Below are 24,315 nucleotides of genomic sequence, written 5' to 3' on the forward strand. Positions count from 1 at the left end.
ATAAGACTAACAAGAGGAGGCCATGACATTGGGATCATGGATTTACTCTAAACTTTGTACACCTTTATTAGGCCATTAAAACAACATAGGAAGGTGCTCTACTCTGGCAATTCCAGACTTTTGCTCATCTGTTATGTAACTGATGTATCTGTGCAAAGGTGCCGGCTGTAAGAACTCATTGTGATCAAGGGGTTAGTGTTTGCACTGTGTAAGAAGGTTGGGAACAAGGCGATTGTTTGAATCCCGCCTACACTTATCTTTTTATCTCAATTTTTTTCATCACTGGTCACATTATTTAATTTATGACATTTGAGAGATAATATACCGAAAAAAGTGCATTTTCATGAAGATATAGTGAATTTCGTATGTTATTTTACTGTTTACTGTTTGTAATTAAATTTTCAAGGACGAGGGACAGGCTTGAAAAGCCCAAGTCAAACCTCGATAAATAATTATGCAAATGATGTTATTCACAGTCAGTAATATAGTAAGTCACAGTGTGCCAGATCGCGAGAGTAATGTACAGTTACTTGTCGGATGTGCTCCTGACATTGCACGCTGCAGGATGGTAGTCGTCGTGCAGACGTGAAAAACATAAATTGAAACTTCATGCAAATACAGGTGTTTTTTTTTCATTATATTACATCTCAAATGTCATATAAATTAAATAATATGATCACTGATGATAAAAATAAATAAATATTAAGTCTGAGAGAGAGTCGAACTGTCGCCTCATACATATTCGTCTTACGAATCTTAAGCGCTATCACTTGACCACCATGAACTCAAACATCCGGCATCTACACACAGATGCATGAGCATCATAATAGATGTACAAAACTTCTCTTGCGGTTTTCTCAGAATTGCCACAGTAGTGCACCTTACTACTTGCACATTATGTTGTTTCAATTGCCTGGTAAAGATATACAAAGTTTGAAACAAATCTGTCACCTCCCCTCTCTACCTGCACCCCCAACTAGCTCACAGACGGCTCCCCACTCGCCCACAAGCTGCTAGACGCTTCTCCCAACACCCTCCCTGCCTCCCACCTGTCTCTGCACCTCACCTCACCCCACCCCACCCTACCCCACCCCACCCTGCATCCCCATCTCACCCCAGTACACTCACTGTTGCCCAGGAAAGAGCTGGCAGTCAACTGTGTACAATTTAGGGAGACAGGCATTTGTTTGTGTGTGTGTGTGTGTGTGTGTGTGTGTGTGTGTGTGTGTGTGTGTGTGTGTGTGTGTAAGCTTGGAAAAGGAAGTTTATTCTGAAAGCTAGCAAAACTCTGTAACTTTAGTTTGTGTGCCTATTGATGTCATGGTACTTCTGCCTTCCAGTGAGTCATCCCCTGTATTCCTGAATAATTCGTATTTCTCCATGTATTACATTTTTCAATGTCTTCAAATTATTTCTTGCCATCGGAGATCTGGTGGCTTCTTGTCACTGGTCCAAATCTACGTATTGATTTTTTTTTTCTTTTTTTTCCCCCTTAAGATGCAAAGATCAGCTCGCAAACTAGTATTGTTAAGGAAGCACACAAGTGACACCGAACAAATTTGATTTTTGTATTCGTTGCATAAATGTCTATCACATCCATCCAAGATATGTATGCTGCATATATTATTTGTTGAATCAAACAGGTACCTCAAGTTCCATAAAAAATATTATGAACACTGTATCAGTACTCTCTGTTTGCAAGAACCAAAAAAATAAATGAGGCTAGTCACTTCTTTGCCATATGAAATGCTCATGCTAACTTACATTATGCCCCCTGTTTGTGGTGCCGCCAATAGCAATTCACAATAGGAAAGAAACACATCAAGCGTAACAAAATGGAATAAGTATTGGTTACTCCAAGTTGCTACAAATTCGGCGTGAACAGTGTGCTTGCCATATCATTACCTGTTATAATGAACCTGGTGTAACAAGAAATGTGATTATTGTGACCACGTGACACTTTCGCATTATTTAGTGGTTCAGTCTGTATGAGCCTATGCCTACCGCTGTTGTAATTGACAGTGCCTTGTGTTCAACAATGTGCAGTGACTGACGTGATCCAAAACACTTATTGCCTGCACCAGCATTGTACTCCATTGTCAGATCTGGCACAGATTGCCACCTGTCCTGCATTACTTAGCAGACATGCCTCCGACCTCCAGGTCCTGTGTTTATACACAGACGTCCAACACCTTGCCAGCTACATGTGGATACACCACCCTTCATCCACTTTCCATAAATGTTCACAACAGTAGCACATGAACAGCCATCCAGCTTCACCGTTTCAGAGATTCTCTGGGCCCAGATGCACCGGGCCATAATACTCTGTCTTTAGATACAGTCGCTTATGTCAGTGGATTTCCACTTCTATGGCCTGTATCGTTTCTAGAATGATTCCCAATTGGCCTATGGTCCACTTTATATACTTAGCATACCACATCATGTACCTGCAATGCCACAAGGTGGCTTTCAAATTTGAGATGGATAGTGGTCATAAAGTTTTGGCTCATCAGTGTATATTTTCTCTATACAGCAGTACTTGATTGGAGATGTGTGGGAAGACTTGCAGGATGAAGATTTCATCCTTAGCCCAAAAGTACAAGCAGTCCTTGCATACCTTAAAATCTACTACATGGCCATATTGTTTACAAGAAGCTACATGTATAATTTAAGCGTTTGGCGTCTCCTTAAGCTGCAGTTTCTTCAAATGGGATCAGCAAAATGACTGTAACCATCAGTAGCCCATTATTTTATTTCTTGAGTTTATGTCTCCACAATTTAAGCTCCAGTTTCCAATTTAACTGGGACTGTTGGCTGCTTCATGATCACCCAATGTATGTTGATGCTTTTAATTTTATATGTATTATTCTTCATGTTCACTATAATTACAAATTGTTTTTTGTTACAGATAATTTATTTGAAGAAGAAGCCCGACGAGGCCTATCGACCATTGGTTGGTGGGAATAATCCTCCATTCTTACCTTTCAGGTATGATACATGTTGACTATAATCTTTACTGAAGTTTCAAACAGACATATTTTGTTATTCCTTTTTCACTTGCAGTAATTATAACACTGATGGTACAAATACAAGAATAGTATTATCGGAGGGTTAAGGGGGAAGGGGGTGGGTACCTCCTTCAGATTCCTGCTTTTACTACTACTACTACTACTACTGCTACTGTGAAGGATGATGATGATGATGATGATGATGATAAAGTCAGGATCAATGACAACAGCTACAGTTCATGACAAAACATGTGACTTTTGAATGAAACATAAAATATGTATGCCTAATCACCAGCTACCAGAAGGAGAACAGCTAGGGGCAGGGCTGATTCACAAATCTGTGGCTTTTGGAATGTTCTGTAATTTCTTCATCTGGATAAAGATAAGAACAGGTAAGGGGAAGTGTGTGTCCTCAGAATGCTCAAGGAAAAGAAAAATCGCTACAAGCCGATAGAACGAGATTAAAAGAAGCAACAGCAGATCAAATACTTAATGTTTTGAGTACTCATAACCATTAACTATCAATGGCCATTAAGTCAAATGTCAGGACTCAGTTTGCGCAAAGTGGGAAAGATAAGGCAAACCTTATTAGTAGCTTGGGATTAGCCTTACAGTGAATATTGGAGGGAGAAGAGAAAATTTGTTTGCGCAAAATTTATGCAATTTTTTGTAGTTTAATAAAGCTTTGTTCTAAATAGTTGATGATGCCAGTGACATAGGTAGTTACAATGCTTATAACATCAACAGAGAGACTGTTGAGTGAGTGATGAATACTGGAGATACTGGAAAAACTAGTTAGTACAGTGCTGTTTAGTGAGGGTAAAAAAATGATTCAGTCATAGACTCAAGAGTTGATTGGCCACCGTAGTGCCTTATTAGGCATGGTTCCAATGGAGGTTCTTGTTTTCGTCCATCCTGTGTACAACCTGTCTAGTTGATTTAATACACAATCCAAAATAGAGTAGGATAACGCAGTGTGTTGGTGAGTTGAAAGTTACATGAAATTCCTGGAATAATCTTGGGGAGAGCTTGGAACTGAACAGTGAATATTTGAATCTGAATCTGTAATTTACTATCTGGGCTGCGAGCTTGCTCTAATTATAGAATTTGTGAGTCACTGTCTGGCCATCCTGATTTAAGTTTGCCACTGTTTCCTTAAGCCAGTTGTAGCGAATTTTGGGATGATTATTTAGACAATGGCATGGTTGATTTTGTGTCCCCATCCTTTTCCAGTTTGAACTTGTGCTATATGTCTGATAATCTCAACATTTCTGAGAAGTTATTGTCTAACCTCCATCCTTTACATTTGTCATTATGAGGTGAAATAGAAGTAACAGGTTTTATGTAAAACCAATTTAGATCAGTTAATTGTCTTGAAAGAAAGAAAAAATGCATAAATGATGGATAAAGAAGAAAATTTGTTTTTGCAAAAGAAAAGTTTTTTATGAACAAAAGTTAAGTAAGTCAACGGCAAGTAACTTACGGAAGGAGAGACATGATGCCAAGTAGAGTGGGATTCAGGTATCTGTCCCAAAGCAGAATAAGTAAAATGCCTGTAATAAATAGTTCATTGATGTAGATAAATGTGTTACTATATAGCAATTTCTGCAGTATAATGAACAATACAAGTGAGTGCTGTGTTTGCATAAAATTCACAGCTTTTGTCACACAGAAATGGACTTCAAGGCTAACAAAGAAACTTTGAGAAAAACTGTTCCATGATTTTAAAAGGTGTGAGAATGAGGGAGTCATTATGTGCCAATGAGAGTACATGCTTGCGTAAAGAGCATACTACATTAAATTTTTTAAGAAAGACTAATGTATGAGGATCACAGCATCAGTTGTTTATTTAGATGAACTGTGGATTCGTACACAGTACACTGTGAATAAATGTTGCAAAATGACTGTACAGAAAATATTGTTCAACAGCAGTACCAGGCAATGTTTCATTGCAGAAGATGTAGAGATTTATTTCGTGTTCCGTTCTCCTCTGTTGCTGTAACAGGAAAATTTTGAACTACCATGTAGGAATAAAAATTAAAAATAAGTAGGTACAAGGAAAGCTGAACTTCAGTTATGGAATACCAATTTTCTCCAGTTTATTCCATTGACAAAATTTTGCACGAAAATGGTTCTCCTCCTATTCTCACCATATCATCTGGACCTAAATTTTATAGAACTGGCCTGAAATCATGCAGAGAATAAGATCCGTAATTGTACAAGTAGTTTGTCAAGTATGTGGCTCAGTAACCTGTAAACTTAACAGCTGGTGCTTTTGCTAATAAAACGTGGTGCCATGTAACCTGGTGCAAGCCTTTCAGTGTTACGCTACTTCAGTGTTTGTGTAAACTTGGTGTCAGTTTTGCTGCTTTTATATTCAAGCAACTTTTCAGTTGACCTCACAAGGCTAAGGGGAACTGCTATCGGACCTTTCCAGCAGAGAAAAATTTGAGATGGTCACCAGAGATATGGAACCTTGGTGTTACTAGTGAAAACTCTAACTGCTACAGCACGCAGTCAGTTTGGTTTTGCTGCTGTAAAATTAACTTTTATCATTCTGACATTAGGAAACTGGAAAGGTTGTGTATCACGCAAAGTGCATGATGAGTGCTGGACGAGAGAGAATGTGACAGGTGGAGGAAAATCCGTTAACATGAAGTCAGTCAACATTGTGATTGAAACAGCAGATGAATAATCAACACACAGTTAAGGAAAACTGCAACCTAATCAAGAAAGGTAGTTTTATGGATATTGTCAGCAAACCATTGCAAGGAGCCAAGATCAGATATACTGTACATACTGTTACTGCTGGTCTAAATAGACACACTGCATTTGGTGTCAGGTACAGGCATGTAGCATGCGACAGTGGCCCACTTATAGGAGTACTGAAGTGTGCACTGTTACTACCTTCCCTCTCTGCTTCTCTGGTGTAAACACATGGTGCTGCCATCCCTGACCAGGAACCAGTTTGCTTTGCCTGATAATATAACGTGGTCTGTTTGTATTTTGTACTGCTGTGTCGTCCGAACAAGACACAGTCATGGCAAAAACACCACAGGTGCAAAGATGCAAGCTGGTGCCAGAGCCACAGAGACTCGCCACTTGTGCGAGTTTCACCAGCACTGTGGGAAGCGCTGAGGATGAGAATAAGGATATCGACTTCGCCTTGGCCAATTGTTGGCCAAGTTCAATCCGCTGGTGACTGGATGACAACGGACAGAAGCCTCAGAGACTCGCCACTTGTGCGAGTTTCACCAGCACTGTGGGAAGCGCTGAGGATGAGAATAAGGATATCGACTTCGCCTTGGCCAATTGTTGGCCAAGTTCAATCCGCTGGTGACTGGATGACAACGGACAGAAGCCTGCTTGGAAGATAGAAGTGTAGCTCTCATGCACTTGGTTGTAGATTATCGTCCAGGACTGACGTAGATCGGAAACATTGTATAGTGAACGCTTAGAAGTGAACAGACATTAGTTGTGAATTGCATTTGCTATGTACTGTGAAGTTTACCTATGATTATTTGCACTTAGCCATTGAGGGCCTTTTTTTTGCATTATATTACATGCAGTGTTGCAGACTTCATTATTCGACAAGTCACGAAGATAAGTAAACCTTTTTAAATCATTTTTGTGACCTTGTCACTAATTTGTTGGAGTGTTGTAGAACCTTCATTCTTCTGTCCTGTTACATGACCGTGAGGCATAGCTGTGTAATTGTGGCAGTGAGAAATAGTCTTAGTAGTCTACTGCAACAGAAGCTGTTTCGCAAACTGGGCCTACCGTAGCAGCAGTGGCAACTTGGTCTCCACAGCAGTAGCAATGAGGCCTTTGCAAAACTGGTGACGAGGGTTTACAAAATGAACTAATACCAAAACTTTTATGTTATACATATTTGCCCTGCCCTTACATATTTATGTAATGGTAACAGCAGTAGTGACTAATTATTGTTGCTGTGGATGAAAACTGAAATATATGGAAAGAGGTAATGACCACAGTGTTGTATCTTGGCGTGTACTGCTCAGTAGAAAGTATCTTTTAATTTTTTATTTTATTTTTATTGCCAGACTAGTACTGGGCACATGCCCATCTTTAGTGGAATTTTAGGTAAAATGTTATTTAGCACATGCCCAAGACATTAGCTTATAACATCCATGTAATTTCTCAATTATATGACCATAGTAACCAGAATATGAACTTTTGAAGTTCACTTGGTAAGGGAAGAATAGGTTATTGACAGTGGCTTCTAAAATGGCTTGAGCTCCATCCTAGTAGTTGCTTGAAACCTTCTTGTTTTTTAGCACATTCAAAGACCGTCGACCTTCTCTCAATTTTCTTATTCACATTTTCACAGTTAGATCTGTGGTGCTAATTGATTCTGCTACATGAGTGATTATACAGGGTGGAGCAGAGGAAATGCATGTTTTTCTGCTATTGAATGACTGGGACATGGTTTGATAAAAATAATAAAAACAAGCATTAAGTGATGGATTTTTTTAATGCAGTTTTGAAATATACATACTTTAATTAGGTTCAAAAAATAATGTCTTGGAGATGACATCCTTCTTGCTGGATATAAATTTGGATCCTCTCCCGAAAGTTACGCATGGCTCTCTCCGACATTTCGTTCAGCATGGCTTCAATTTCCTGACGAGTGGAATTCTTCAGTTTATGATTGTGCGAGGCTTGTTCATGTAGACTTTTGATATTTAATGTCCCCACAAAAAGAAGTCACATATCGACAAATCGGGTGAGTGAGGGAGCGAGTAAGCATCACCATATCTCAAAATAACATGTCCTGGGAACATGTGTTGAACTACTTCCATGGATGCTCTCACTGTGTGAGCTGTAGCACCGTCCTGCTGAAACCATATTTCTCTCATGTTCACTTGACGCCTTTTCAAGTTCTGGATGAAGAAAGTTGTTTAACATTTTAATGCCCTTGTCTTTCAAATTCGGCACCACACTGTTACTTTTAAACTGTGGAGAGGTCTTTGATGTAATTCATGTGAGTTCTCCGGCACCTAATACTGACGATTGACGTAACCATCTACATGAAAATGTGCTTCATCACTCGTGAAGACTATTACGCAACAAAACTCTCTGCGCTCCACAGAATCCCCTTCACTAAGGTTTCGGATAGCAAGAACTGCCATTCTCACTCGGTCTACTTTTTCCAGACTATGAACTGAACGGGGAAGACCAGGTGGTTTCTTTTTCATCACAGATCCACTGCAACACATCAGAATACAGTATTTTGATCAGGCACTGCACCTCGACATCCAACTCTCAAATTTTGACTGAAAAGACGTTGCACTGTGACTACGTAATCATTGTTTCTAAAGTACTGCTCAACAACAAACACATGATGCTCTACGCTCCAACATTCCATAGCGACTGAAATTGCATTGTATGGGCAGTCTGGCAACATTCATTCGACGTCAATACCCCCTCTCATCACTGCGTACTAGCTGTTCAAAACATATGCATTTCCTCATCTCCACCTGTACCAGAAACAGAATAACAAAGTGATGGATGCTGTAACACAATTTAGCATGGAAGGAGGTGGTGCTGATTTGCCAGTATGTGTGCACATAGTATGTGCTGTGCTGTACTGATTATCTTCTCATAATCACTGTTAATGTGCAGTACTGAGTTTTCTTTACAGGATCACAGTATCCTTTTTGCTTAGTGAATGCACTTCTGTATATAAAACGATACACTTTTCCTATTATGTGTACGTTTTGACAAAAGCAATAGGACATGCACTGTCTTTTATAATAATCATTTATGACTCGCGTTGAGTTTGCGTATTTGATGCAAAAGGGGTGCTCAAATGTATCTGGATCCTTCATATGGTTGCAATAACAAATAACATTAAAATAATATAAGCTGCCTAAATACTTACCAATCACTGTAGTATGTATGTGGTATGTCACACCATGTCCACAAACACTAAAGAAAGATGAGTTATGGCAAAGGATAAATGCCACTTAGCTCAGAGTCACTCCCTTCCCCAACAGTGTCGTTATCTATGCTACAGTCTGTGGAAGAGTTGCCAGAATGTTCTAAGGATATTATTATATTTTCTGTACTATTCTTTACACTCATGTGACTTCCAGACTGTTTTTAAAGAGCCTTTTCTGTGTAATGTGCGACATTGTTCCACATCGCTGGCATTATTTCTGTCACTGCTTCCTCTGAAAGTTTCTGTATTTCTGCCATGATGAAGCTTTTATGATTTGTTGCTATGTAATGTTTGATCCGCACCAAAATCATTATGATGGCATAAAAGCAGCAGTGTTATGGTGGAAGCATAAGAACCCTGTGAATGTGTTGTTTAGCCACCTTTTCGCAACATACTGTTGATACTGTGGCTTATTTTGTTTCACTAGTTCCATGAGCGCCATCTTATACAAATCATCCTGAACTTGCACATGGTTACAGTTTAATCATTCAGCAATGTTGGCTTCTTTTGTTGTCATTGTTGGAGCTGTATCTTTAATAACTGAATAGGTTGGGGCATTGTTCATTACAATGACAGACTGCCAATTTAAGGTTTCCAGTAGCTGCCCCCCTTAACCACTTCAGAATAATGTTGTGATTAATCTTATCATGGTTGTTGCTCGTTTTCCTCAATTTTTAAACCAGTTGACAGTTCGGTATGAAACCAGGTAATGTTCTAGCGTGCAAGACAATAATTCTTGTGCCCTTTCCCATGGCAACAAGTGATACTTCCACATACACTGCCATCCAGTCCATTCTGACAGAACAACTGGTGTTTATCCGTATTTCATTTAGCCTTCATTCTTACCAAATGAACCTGTAATGAAATGTGCTGTTCTTTTTTGGATCTTTTCTATTACTTCTATCAATCCTACCTGGGGTGGATCCCAAACTGACAAGCAGTATATTAAAGTATTGGTGAAACAAGGGTTTTGTAAGGTACCTCCTTTGTTGGTGGGCTACATTTCCTGAGGATTATTCCAGTGAATCTCAGTCCGGCATCTGTCTTATCTGTGATTAGTTTTATGGTGTCATTACACTTCAGTTTGCTATGCACATGTACTTCTAGATATTTAAGGGATGTCAATGTTTCCAGTGACTTTTCTGCAATCATGTAATCCTACAACAATGGGTTTTTCACTCTATTTATGAGCAGTATGTTACCTTTGTTTATGTTGACTGTCAGTTGCCATTTCCTGCAGCAATTGTCAATCCTGTGCAGGTCTTCCTGCTTTTTGCTACAATTTTCTAGCATTGAAACTTTTCTGTATACAACAGCATCATCCACAAAAAGCCTCATGGAGTTTCTGATGTTATTCACTGGGTAATTTATATATTTTGTGAAAAGTAATGGTCCAGTAACACTGCCTTGGGGATATGCCTGAAGTTACTTTTAAGTCTGAAGATTTCTCTGTGTTGAGAAAGACACGTTGTGTTTTGTTTGTTAGAAACTCTTCAATCCAGTCACACAGCTGGTCTGATATTCCGTACACTCATATTTACTTCATTAGACAGTAATGCGGAACTGTATCAAATGCCTTCTGGAAGTCAAAGAACATGGCGTCAACCTGAGCAACATTATGTACTGCTTTCTGGGTTTCATGGGTGATATGAATACACTGGTTTCACATGATTGTTGTTTTCAGAACCCATTTCATTTCCTACAGAGATTTTTCAGTGTTCAGAATTATCATAATATGCAAGCATAAACATGAACCAGAAGTCTATAACAGAGTGACGTCAGGGATGGATGCATGTAGTTTTGTGTGCCTGTTCAATGATCCTTGTAGAAAATTGAAATGACCTGCACTTTTTTCCAACCATTATGAATGTTTTGCTCTTTCAGTACACTGCTGTTAGAAGAGGAGCAAGTTCGTTTGCACACTATGTACAGAATCGTATTGTTATCCCATCAGGTTCAGTAGCCTTTCGTCTGTTGAGCAAGTTCAGTTCCTTTTCTATTCCATGGTCACTTATTTAGTATCTGTCATTTTGACATTAGTATGACCATTTAAAAGAGGAACTACAATGTGATCTTTCTCAGTGAAACAGTTTTCAAGAAGACAGCTAGTATTTTGTCCTTCTCTTTGCCAACCTCTGTTTCGAAGCCATTATGGTCACAGAGTGCCCGAACATGTGGCTTCAATCAGTTTCTGATTGGTTTGATTGGATTTAATCAAGTAGACAAAACAACAGTGGTCTTAGGATCCTGGCCGCATGGAGTAGCCGCGCGGTGTGAGGCGCCTTGTCGCGGTCCATGTGGCTCCCCCTGTCAGAGGCTCGAGTCCTCCCTCAGGCATGGGTGTGTGTGTTGTCCTTAGTGTAAGTTAGATTAAGTAGTGCATAAGCTTAGGGACCGATGACCTCAGCAGTTTGATCCCATAAGACCTTACCACAAAGTTCCAAAGTTCTTAGGCTCCTGTTGCTCACACTGGCACTAAGTTTATTGTGCGGTATTTCTGCCAGTCGTTCTAGTATAGCCAGCCAGTACCCTTGAAGAGTGGTAGGAGACCCTTTACTAGGTCTTTGTTAGACACAATCTCTTCATAAATTGGTGACCCAAATATTTTGTGTATTTTTCAAACTGTTTATAAATTTGACGTAAGACTAAATCACAGGATTTTCTGTCAAGTCAGTTGATAAAATTTTACTTTAAAGTGCATTGAACACTTCATGTGTGGGTCTCTGTATGCTAATTTTGTTTGTCTGTGAGGCTTTTGCTACATTTGCATTTGCTGTGAAGCTATCATTGCTTTTGTAACGGCTTTCAGATACAGCTGGTGAACTATGACCAGTCTGTCCCATCTCTTAGCTCATATCTGTATAAAGTGTATTGCACAATAATCTTGAACCTTTTCCAATGATGCTCAACATTGTCAGTGCCGGAGATGGAATTTTTATGTTGATCGTTCCGGTAATCTGAAATCTATTTCTTGTTGCTCTTGCTGATCAGGATTATCTTCCTACGTTTCTTTATACTAGGGCATGCTTGGAAAACTAATGCCACTGAATTTTTTATGGGAAAAGCTTTTTACATAAAACAAATGCTATTAACATTCTACATCTTTATTCTTCATGTCTACATATTTGCAACGCACTGCCTCTAGAGGGCTATTAGTTGTAGCTTGTAGTATGGCAGTGTGTAATGTAACTGTGTTAGTGTGTGAGAAAGAGCCTGCTGTAATCGAGTTTCAAATTGGAAGAGTTCATCCAGACAGGGAACATCTTCTCCTTCAGCATGGCAATTCCAGACCACAGAAGAACGCTGTGACATTTGCAATAATCTGATGGCTTGGGTTCATTGTCGTCAGTCATCTTCCATGCAGTCCTGACTTGCCAGCTGCTTGTTGTTGGAACTGAGGATGGCCTCTGAAGCCAAGTGGCAGTCGTCATTTGTGCCAAAATGAGCCACAATTTGCAGATGAGTTCACCAGTGTGCTCAGTCACTGCCGCCAGTCTCCTCCACATCTCAGCCATGGTTCCCCTGGGAAGCAAACAGAGATGATGCAGGTCATCTTTCCTGACCTGCACACTATTTCCCTAAGGGGCTAAATATGCGCTTAAATTTGAAGCTCCTAATGTCAAGCAGTTGCACCCTCTGCTTCCTGCTTGGATCTTTCAGGAAGATCGTCCCCAGTTCCAACATCGAGACATTCTATGCTGGCTCAGGTGTACTTTCAGCAGTGGACAGTACCTCAAATGTAATTTTAAGCTGTTGGGGGAACAGCCGTGTGGCCAATACCCACTTTTGCCTTCTATTCAGAGGTATGTGACTCTTTCACTGTTCATCACTGTTACCGTCAGGCATGCATTATTAACTGATCAGAACATGCAAAACAGAAGGTTGTACAACATCAGGGATTGTCCCAGGTGGCGCTATAGGCTCCAGTGGTACAAAATCATTTGTTTCTGACACCCCACTGTCACCACAGCATGGGGCAGCAACCTGTAGCCTGTCAACTGTGGCAAATGTGGCTTCCATCTGTCTAGGGACAGTGGCCAAATACCTCTGCATTTGTTCACAACAGGCGTATTCCCTGACCATCTCTAATTAATGTTAGTCTTTACCACAAGGAATATAATACTAACCCAAGGAGTTGCTGGGTGCAATCTAAGTTCTGCTACTACGCTATGCGCTAAAATGTATGCAAAAACTTGTAATTAGTTAGTATACACTACTCAGGTGAGTAAAATACACAGATACAGTTCACTTCTTCACAGAAGGCTGAGAGACAAAAATACTAGACTAAATCTTGCGTATAATCAGAAAGTGCTGCTTCTGGTATGTGCGCTCATCTGCAGCTGTGGCTAAAATTAATTGTGACGACAGGGTCTTCAGCTGTTTGGTGGTGGTGAATACACAGTTGCACTGCTTGTTTTGCTCCTTTATCTCAGGATTGCAGCGCCACACCCAGCTTACATCCATGGCTGTTTGGTGGCTGGAAAAGTAAACTTGGTTGGCTTGACATACACTACTGGTCAAAGGTTTTCGGTCACCCATGTTAAAAACTATGTCCTTCATTTCAATGTAATTTCAAATAAATATTTAAACTATCATTAAATGCAGTGCAATATGGTTTACATTTTAGACTCTTCAAAGTATCCACCCTTTGCCCTCAGAGCAGCTGCACAAACTCTTGGCATTCTGGAGGTAATATTTTGTAATGTTTTTGTATCTATTGCAGTCCAATACGTCTTTAAATTATTTCATAAATCAACAAACTTAGATGACCTCAGTTTTATGACCTCCCTGTCAAGTTTACCTCATAAATGGTCAGTGGATTTAAGTCAGGTGGCTGATGTGGCCATATGATATTCTTCAGTTCCCCTTATTTATCTTTTGTATCGAAATAATCTCTGCACAGTGTAGGAGCATATTTCGGATTATCGTTCTACTGCAGAACAAACCCACGACTGATAATTCTTTTGCCAGATGGAACTGATGTTCATCAGTATCCAGTGATATCCTTCCTTCTTTAATACTCCATTAATTCTCATTAGATCACTGAATTTATCACCCACAAACCATCCTCACACCATGGCTGGCCCTCCACCATACTTCACTGTTGGAGTCACACACTGACTCTTTGTATGTTCTCCACAAAGTCAAGAAACTGACATTCGACGGTGGCTTCCAAATACTTCAAACTTAGGTTTGTCTGTGAATAACACCTTGGACCAATGCTACATGCTCCAGTTTTATGTTGCCGTACCCTTTGCAATCATTTCACTGTATTTTATTCATTTAATGAAAGGTTTGTTGGTTGCTATGCACCCAGTTAAACCTTGTTCACAGAGACTGTTGAGACAGATTGTATCTGCTCGCATACTGATTACTTCCTCACAAATTTTAGGTGCAATATGTGTCCTCCGTACACATATGAACTAATCTTTCCTGTATGATGTTACTAGATCTATTCCAGATCTTGAAACACTTGAATTGGCACCATTTTGCTTGAACCAGTGCAACATATATGCCACTGTAGAATGGGCTATGTAAACTTTTACTAGCTGATCTAGAATTACAACTACAGCATGTTTTTCAGTTCCAGTCTCCTGCTTCTGTCCCATTAGGAGGTAATACTGTATGAACTTGATCAGGTTTACAAACACAGTACTAGATGCGTAGTGTACTGTAAACTAATGCAAAGTGATTGCTGTACTGACAGTGGAAGAAATGAGGCCTATTTGTATGGAACCGTCTTTGGTAAAGGCACATCAGTGTTGCGGATGCTCATCAGCACCTCTATAAGCATACAACTAGTCAAATACACAACAGAGATGCTTAATCTTTACATGTGTATACTTGTTTTACCATCAGAATGGGTATATGATAATTCTATCATATAAAAATGAAATCCCTGTTTTAACCACAAATCCATAGTGTGATTGGCGAAAACTTTTGACCAATAGTGTAGCTGCAACATTTCTGCAGCTACCTTGGTTTGGCAGATGTTTTGAATGGTTTTAAGCAATTGCAGAAACCAGCAGGTTCCAATGTTGTGCACAATCTTGAAAATTGATTCATGACAGATTTTCACTTTTTACACTATCACCGATATTGAGGTACACCATTCTTCAAACACCAGGGCCTCCACTTCTTTTGTGAGACTTCGATCTTTACAGAGAGATGGTCTCCAATTTGTCCTTTCTCATTCAAACTTACATCACCAAAAAGTAAGGGTCCGTACCATGTGGTGGCTCATTGTTACCTTACACTTCCACAAACTGAGTATGGATTGTTGCAGTGTCGTTCTTTTTTTGAATGTAGAAAAAGAATTACTGCATGACATTGCACCTCGCCAGTGTTTTCTTTTGTCTTTCCTAGCAGTGCATGATACATGGATTTCAATGTGTACTAAGACTGCAGACATGTACCTGCATACAAAAAAGTTTAGTACAAGTCTCCGTTTTATGATGTATTACTTGATCCATAAAACTGTGACTATCAGGCAGTTATGTTTGGGAGTTATGTGGATGACACTTTTGTAGTACAGCCTTAGGGCAAAGTAAAAGTTCATCAATTCTTGGACCGTCTGAATACCATCCATGGGAACATACCATGGAGCTGGAAATGGACAGATGCCTCATGTTTTTTGATGTTGTGGTTCATAGTGAAACTAATGCCACCCTGCTCCATGGTGTCTTTGGCAAGCCAACACATTGAGAACTGTACCTGTGAGTGGTCAGCTGTCAGCAACCTGTAAAGACCTCCTACAAAGTCCTCAGTGCACTAGTATACAGCGCACATATGATTGCTGATAAGTATCATCTACCGGAAGAACTTTAACACCTCAAAAAAAGCTTTTGTAGATAATGGCTATCCACCAAGGAAAATTAGCAAGGCTTTGCAATTTGTACCAAAGTTGACCATTCCACAAAACAAAAGTGAGTGTCCTACCTCATGATGCTGAAGGGGAAAGGTTAAACTCCACGTCTTCCTACCATTCGTAGGGAATCTGTCTTCTAGGACACGTCATATCATTACTAAACATAATTGAGGATATTTTCCTGCTAGCGCCAAAGACAGCCATGTTGTTGGCTCTGTGAAGGATGCACGGGACATTGGCACTATACCTGCTTGTTTCAGCGTGATAAATCTGCTGTGGCAGACCACTGTGTTCAGGCAGGTCACACTGTCGACTTCAAAAGTACGAAAGCATCATCTGCATCCCCCTTTTGGAATTTGGTTTTCAGGGAAGCAATTGAAATATGTTTGATGAGTTGTTTAGTTGATTGTGGTGATAGTGCTAACTTTGATGAAATAATGGAATCCAGCACTGGCAGTTACTAGTGTTCGTAGACAGTAGTACTGTTCTCCTGTCAAATAGAATTTGTGACACAGCATCCTAAACAGAGAGTATCACAGTACCATATATCTCTGCTGCCCAAGTGATATTTCTTGATCTCTGATTATCTGTATATGCATGCAGAATTGGCTCCGCCTACCAGTATGTAAGGTGGATGGAAGTGCCAAAATAATAGCAAAAGATGAAGTTTGGTTACGACTGAATTCGTACAGTTTTTTGGATAAAAATTAATTACATAACTTTATTTTTTCTAGGTGATAATGAAAATCTTAAGACTGCTCATAGATTTGCATGCGGCACCTGACATCATACATACCATGCTTAACTTATTAAGATAATTCAGCTTGACAGAACGTGCTTAGGACAAACATTCTTTAAGGTTGGAACAAATTCAGAAAATGCTGAGCAGTTGGAGATATAATTACCAGAATTCCAACCAAGAGAAATAAAAGTTATAGTAAATGTATCCAATGTTGTCTATTCAGATGACTTTGTCCTAATGAGTGAAAACAGACACCACATTATTGACATGGCATTTAATACAGATATGTAGCACTAAAGGTGAGACTGCAAATTAATGAAGGGAAAACAAATTTACTTAATCATGAGAAGATGGACAATGGAAAGGCAGCTCTAGTAGTCAATGATGTGACATTCAAGAGAAAGGTAATTTAAAATCCCTGGTAAGCCTTTTGATTCAATACCATAGTGTGAACGTGAAGTTAATGTAAAACAGCCAGCAGCTAATAGAACATAGTTTAGTCTAGTATATGTATTAAGAAACAGATCACTCAGATAAAGTACAGGGTGACAATTATTGAACTATATGGAAAAAAACGTAAATTAGTTACAAACTACGGCATATGCACACTTTATTCAACATGTAAACGCCACTACAGATATTCGGATTTAGGTTGTGACATGTTCAATATGCCTGCCATCATTGGAACTGATATGGCGCTGACGAATAGTGAAATTCTGCATGACTCGCTGAAGTGTCGGAACATTGATGCTGTTGATGACCTCCTGAATGGCTGTTACCAGCTCAGCAATGGTTTTGAGGTTATTGTTATATGCCTTTCTTTAATATAGCCCCACAAAAAGGAGTCGCGTGTGTTCAGATCCAGAGAATATGGCGGCCAATCGAAGCTTGTGCCCTTGGCCTCTGAGTCCCCCAGAGCCACAATGTGGTCCTCAGAGTCCTCCTCCAGGATATTAAACACTCTGCTTCTTCAGTGAGGTCGAGCTCTGTCTTGCATGAACCACATCTTGTTGAAATCAGGGTCACTTTGGATAATGAGGATGAAATCATCTTCCAAAAACCTTCACGTACCATTCAGTAGTCACCGTGCCACCAAGGAATATTGCACCGATTATTCCGTGACTGGACTTTGCACAGTCACCGGTTGAGGGTGAAGAGACTTCTCGATTGTGAAATGTGGATTCTCAGTCCTAAAAATGCGCCAGTTTTGCCTATTGGTGAATCCATCATTATGAAAGTGGGCTTCGTCGCTAAAACATACATGTGAATACTTATACCCATTATGCCCTGTGGCCAACTGTGCAGTTTGAACATCCTGACGTAGACTGTTCAGAAGTTATGACGATTTTATTTCATATAGTTCAATAATTGTCACTCTGTATCTAAATTAGACTAAACGTTAACCACCAGGAAGTTTGATGAATAAGTTAGTTTTTCAATATGGACATGGTGAGCAATACAAGCTAGAGATAAAATACCACATGTAGTACTGGATCCATGAGACCTTCTGTTACACTGATTGGCAGATTATGATCAGAAGTTTCAGAGAGAACAGCATGGTGCTGTGAAATAATCCAAAATGCAAATGTGGAAAATATTAAGAAATACAAAACTAATGGACGAGTACTCATATGCCAGTATCATGAATAAAGTGAAACAGAGGGGGACTAAATTGAACAGGACATGTAGTGATGTCAGAAGGCAGAATGGCACTAGATGCATCCCGAAGAGCTGTGAATGGCAGCAGGTGACTAGGTAGGCATGATGAAATTGTTGGAGATACTGAAGAGTAGTACTGGGGAGGGGGGGAAGGGTTAAAGAGACTGAAGTGATGAATGAGTAAGTCGGTTAGTTTGTTACTGTGAATATGGTGTACAATACAAGGTGGAAATACACCGTATGTTGCTGGGTCAGTGAGAAAGTTGGTTGTAGAGTGGGTGATTCACTTTCTGAGAGTTTTCACTATCAGGATGGTGTCCATCAGTGATGAGAGTATTCCGTCATTTACTGTGTCCATAGTAAGTAGCCCATGAAAACTGGTTATTTGTGGATGATGTTTCCATATACTGCAGCTGGTCATCAAATGTACATGACAGTTAACATCTTGAAGAGCCAGAGCGTATTGTTTACCTCGCTGCCTGAAGTACTTGGTGATTTCCACGTAAGCTATAAGGAACAAACTTTCACAGAAAGATGTCGTGCTTTAACCAAAGCATTTAAATGATTCCTGAACATGGGAGTTCTGATAACAAATCCATAGGTGGCCCTACATATATAATGTAAGTGGACTTCCTTTATGTATCCCTTCCTCCCCAAATTGTGCTAACAATCTCATATGATGTTGTTCATTGCACTCTCCCAATTAACCCTGTTCTGCAATTTACACTGCAATGGATAACCTTTAATGTCACTTCTTTTATGTTTTAACCAGTCCTGAGAGTACAAACGCATTCAGGGCACAGCATCATTAGAGCATTCCACCGGAGTGGACTGCAGATATTTGCAGCCTCAGGACTGATTAAAAACAGCAAAGAAGTTACCTTAACTGCCGTCCACTGCAGCGAAACACTACATCACAGGGTTAGTAATGGCTCGTAATGCAATCCCGTGTGCACCCAGTATTGCGTCATTCTGCTGTTTCGTGCATCTAATGAGAAATTACTACAGGTAATCATCTCCACCTATATGTGACTCTGCTATTGATTAGATCCAGCAATCGTGTACTACAGATAAATCCACAGAGTTGTCACATACTGTCAGAAGTGGGAAATTGTGGAGGCTAATGTGTAGTGTTGTTACAAGAAAATAATAAATCAGTAGTAATAAAAGTGAAGGTCATTGTAAATCCTGAACCATCGATAAATAATGACCATTTTGATTCTGCACTGAAAATATAGCCAGCAACAGAAACAGTATTGAGAATGCAATGGAAATAGTTTCCACATCTGATGCACAAACTTGCTTCTGCCCACTAGTCATTTCCAGTGGGTGTATTGCTCAATACTGCTCTCACTCTGTCTCACCACTCCTCAGCCAAGAGTTTTATGCTCATCTTCCATCATGGATGTTTACTATATTTAGCTGAAGTGTGCATAAGCTTTGATACACTCGGTAAGACTTCACTTGTTGTATAGAGTGACAGTTTTTTATATGATGAAGCGTTTTCCGTATTGGCATGCCACTCAATGCTCATATCATCTTATCTTCTGCCATTGCACCGATTTTTGTGGCTCTTAGGTCTGGTCTGACAATGTGTACATCTCTTAAGACCTTGCCACCAAGGTGCACAGTACTAACCCTATGCAGAGGCACCTATATTGACTGTCATACTGTTGCCAATGCTATCATCTGCCTTTTGATCCGTAGCTCGTACAGATGAAGAAGTTGATGAGAATATTGCTAGAGCAGTGTATGCAAAAGGTGTACCACTGTTGAATCTAAATACTGACAAAATACCTTCCAGGAGATACAACCTAATTATGACCCACGTACATGCCATGTGCTTGGAAGTGGTCCTCTATATTCATTGCTTTTATAAGGAGGCAGTGCTTGAAATATGCAGGGTGGAGGCAACATTTTACAACAATTTCCACATATTGTAGGCATAGATTGCATAACACACAGCATCAGGCTACGTATAAAAGACGTTATGGTTCTAGAAGTAGTTCATGAACTTACCTGTATAGCCCAAAAGATAATTAAAGCTGTGAAGTAAAGCTATGCATTTATCCAGTGCAGTACTGCAGGAAAGAGAAATACAGTAAATCATGTGTCACACTCAAACTGCCATCTTAAATATGTAGCCATATGTTTTGGTAGCTTATTAAAGAACAGGGAAGCTATACTGCAAACAGTTGTTTGTCTCAATGTGCAGTTCGGGAAGATCATGAACACTGCTGTGCTACAGGGTGAGACATAGCGTAAGCTGGAAGAGGCTTTGTGGTTACTGAAACCTACGCACGATGCTATAAAATAAGATAGTAGCAGACAGTACTGTTTTCTTGGAAGTATAAGAGGTTTTTGCTGTCGTTGTAGCTAACATGGAGGCAGTGCTGAAGGAGAATAAAATATTTTCTGGTAAAGACCAATCAATTGTAAAAGCTGCCATGAAATGTAGGAAAGAGTTTAATGTGCAAAACAATCCATCCAGTAGCAAACCTTCTGGATCCACGGTGTAAGGGATGAGCTCTTACTGCAAATGAGGAAAGTTGCCAAGGGACTATGTTGCAAGTAATTACTTTAGCTAGATTCCGGAATTGTTATGGCAAATCTGGTGGGATTTTGAGTTGGTGCTGCTTTCTTTTTGAAAGTTTGTCGAGCTCCATTGAGCTTGTGGCGAGGACTGTGCACTGAACAACTTTGGTACACTTTGACATCCAGGATTTTAAATATGCCACATCTACCAGCTGTGACTGAATGCAACTGCCTGCTGCAGTTACATCTTCTAATGCAAGTGTAAAACTGTTGTGTGAAATAAAGGAAACAAACCATTTAAATAACACTTTTGGATTCAAAATAGTTACATTACACAATAACTGCTAATTCAGTGCCTGAAATATAGAATATAAACTCCAAAGACATTTTTTCCTTATTATGTTACACTTTCTTCAGTTCATCCAATTGTAACATTTAAACCCACTGTTAAATTGTTTTAAACCAGTGTTTTGTTTTCAAAACATCTTACTGAACCGTTTTAAACCAGTGGCATGTCTGGTTGGATACCAGTGCCTCACAGTCTCCATATTCTAAATGATTAATGGAAAATCTCATATACAGATGTGAAACAAATACTAACAAAGAGATAGAGGGGCTGGCCAGTACTTACCTCAGCTCAGTACAGCCGATAGATACACAAAAAACACTCCTTAATTTCCCCCATAACTTCAACTCCTTTTCAAATCTGAATTTCACCTGGTCCTTCTCCAAAACCCAAGCCACCTTCCTGGATGTTGACCATCATCTTGTTGAAGCTCACATCCACACCTCTGTCCATATTAAACCCACAAACAAACAACAGTACCTTCACTTTGATAGCTGCCATCCATTCCACATCAAATGCTCCCTTCCCTACAGCCTAGGTATTCGTGGCAAACGTATCTGCTCCAGTGACGAATCCCTCAACAATTACACCAATAACCTGACCAGTGCTTTCCTCTCCTGCAACTATCCTGCAGACCTTGTCCACAAACAGATCTCCCGAGCAATACATTCCTCCCCGTCCAACAACAATGTTCCTACCCCCAGACCACACAGAAGCATCCCCCTTGTCACCCAATATTATCCTGGCCTCGAATACATCAACAAGTTACTCTGCCAGGGATATGACTTTCTCAAGTCAACCCCTGAAATGAGATCATCCCTTGACAAAATTCTCCCCACACCACCCAGAGTTGCCTTTCGTCACCCCCCTAACCTCTGTAACATCCTTGTTAAACCCTACAATATTCCCAGACTACCTTCTCTACCCAGCGGTTCCTACCCCTGTAACCGACCCCGCTGCAAAACCTGCCCCATGCATTCCCCCACAACCACCTACTCCAGCCTCGCTACTGGTAAAACATACACAATTCAAGGCAGGACCACATGTGAAACTACACATGTCATTTATCAGCTGACATACATGCACTGCACAGCCATTTATATCGGTATGACAACAACTAAACTGGCTGAGCGCATGAACGGACACAGACGAACTGTCCGCCTAGGAGATGTCCAATACCCAGTAGCGGAGCATGCCCTCCAGCATAATTCTAGGGACCTAGGATCCTGCTACACCGTATGTGCCATTTGGCTTCTCCCACCCAACACCAGTCCCTCTGAACTGCGGAGATGGGAACTTGCACTCCAACACATCCTTTCATCCCGCCATCCCCCTGGACTGAACCTACGTTAAACAACCTCACTCCCATTTACTCTTCAGTCTTCTCCTCTTTCCCTTACCTCTGTAGCCATTCACGCATCTTTTCATCCTACATAGTTGTGTTTATCTTTATACTATATACCTCTTTACTTCTGTATGCATCCTCTTTGGTTTGAAGCTGGCACAGTACTTACAGTAGAATATCTTTGGCTTCCCTCTGACAACCATGCCTCCATCCTTGCTACCCTCCCTGTTTTCCTTTCCCTGTTGCTTCATAACCTGGGTTGTGAGTAACTGAATCCACTTTCCCTTCTTCCCTTTCTGTCCCCTCTCTCCTCCCTGATGAAGGAACATTTATTCCGAAAGCTAGGAACGTAAATTTTCGGTTCTGTTTTTTGTGTATCTATCGGCTGTACTGAGCTGAGGTAAGTACTGGCCAGCCCCTCCATCTCTTTGTTAGTATTAGTCTCCATATTCTGTAAGGTTTTGTTTTGTGTTTGTCAATTTATGTACCAGAGACTGAACATTCTGGTTGCAGTTTTTCAGTAATATTATATCCTTAATTATATCAAAAGGGAAGTTCTCTCAAGAAAATGATAAAATTATGAGACAGGGTTATTGGCTAGTAGTTTGGTTACGGAAAAAATTCAGTACTTCTGATACACACAAATAAAAGTATATGCACTATCCTAGCTTTTGAGGCAGAGGGTTCGTTCCTCTGAGCATAGAGAGGGATGAATTGGGGAAGAATAAAAGAGACAATCAAGTCACTCAAACCTCAGGATGAGAGGAACCCTCCTGATGGTCATGGATGTACTTTGATGTGTGTCAGTTGGCAGTACTGACATTTCTCCTGAATTTAGGAATGGACCAGCCATTCTATCTCACAATTTTATATTATAACCTTATATTCTTAGTTTTGCAACTATAGTAAAGCAATTTGTTCGGTACAGAGTGTGTGTCCAACATAGACTTCCACTATGAAGAAGAAGAAGAAGAAGAAGAAGAAGAAGAAGAATCAGAATCAGAATCAGCTTTCTGATAATAGGTTTCATCCATTAATTACTATAGTCAAGATGAAACTTCAGTAAAGCCAATTTTGGGAATTATCCTTCTGACCTTTAGTGCCATGATTTGCAATTCGTGCATCAGATAAATTTTCTTGCTGTGGTGAACAAGGTTACTGGTCTCTGCTCAAGACCAGTTGTACTCCTAATTTCAGTTTACTTTCTATGCCCTTAAGATGCTACTTAATGCCTCAGATGATTTTTCTTATCATGGAAAGAGAAGACTCCTTTTGGAAAATTGTCACCATCTGAGGAAACTCACAGGTAGATACAGCAGCCAAGGTTGCTTGCAGGTAACAATTACTTTCATTGTATGTGGTCACCCTTGCTTGTGTCTTATGTGTGCATTGGACACTGTTCTTTTACACACACATTAATATTGTGAAGGTGGCAGTTCCACTAGTTGAGTGGTGCTAGTAATAATAATAATAATAATAATAATAATAATAATGTCGTGTGACGAGGGCCTCCCATCGGGTAGGCCGTTTGCCTAGTGCAAGTCTTTCGGCTTGACGCTACTTCGGTGACTTGCGCGTCAATGGGGATGAAATGATGATGATTAGGACAACACAACACCCAGTCCCTGAGCGGAGAAAATCTCCGACCCAGCCAGGAATCGAACCCGGGCCCTTAGGATTGACAGTCCATCGCACTGAGCACTCAACTACCAGGGGCAGACAGTGGTGCTAGTGATGTATAATTTTTTATATTTTAAATATGGGTATTGTATTCTGAGAAAAGGAACAGCTGTCAGTTTGTATTGGCAGTTGTACTTTATTTTAAATATTGGTGAGATGAGTCAGTT

At 40.1% G+C, this 24,315-nt stretch overlaps 1 protein-coding gene across 3 annotated transcripts in view; it reads left to right on the forward strand.

Annotated features, from left to right (window-relative positions):
* The window catches only part of LOC124554779 (dual specificity protein phosphatase CDC14AB-like), a 229,204-nt gene that overhangs the window by 84,219 nt on the left and 120,670 nt on the right, over positions 1–24,315 (forward strand). For all 3 annotated transcript variants that reach the window (XM_047128425.1, XM_047128427.1, XM_047128426.1), the window contains exon 6: positions 2,909–2,988. In XM_047128425.1, coding sequence (XP_046984381.1) covers positions 2,909–2,988 — 80 coding nt within the window. The remainder of the gene's footprint in view (positions 1–2,908; positions 2,989–24,315) is intronic.

The sequence above is a fragment of the Schistocerca americana genome, chromosome X, assembly GCF_021461395.2.
Source record: "Schistocerca americana isolate TAMUIC-IGC-003095 chromosome X, iqSchAmer2.1, whole genome shotgun sequence".
NCBI lineage: Eukaryota > Metazoa > Arthropoda > Insecta > Orthoptera > Acrididae > Schistocerca > Schistocerca americana.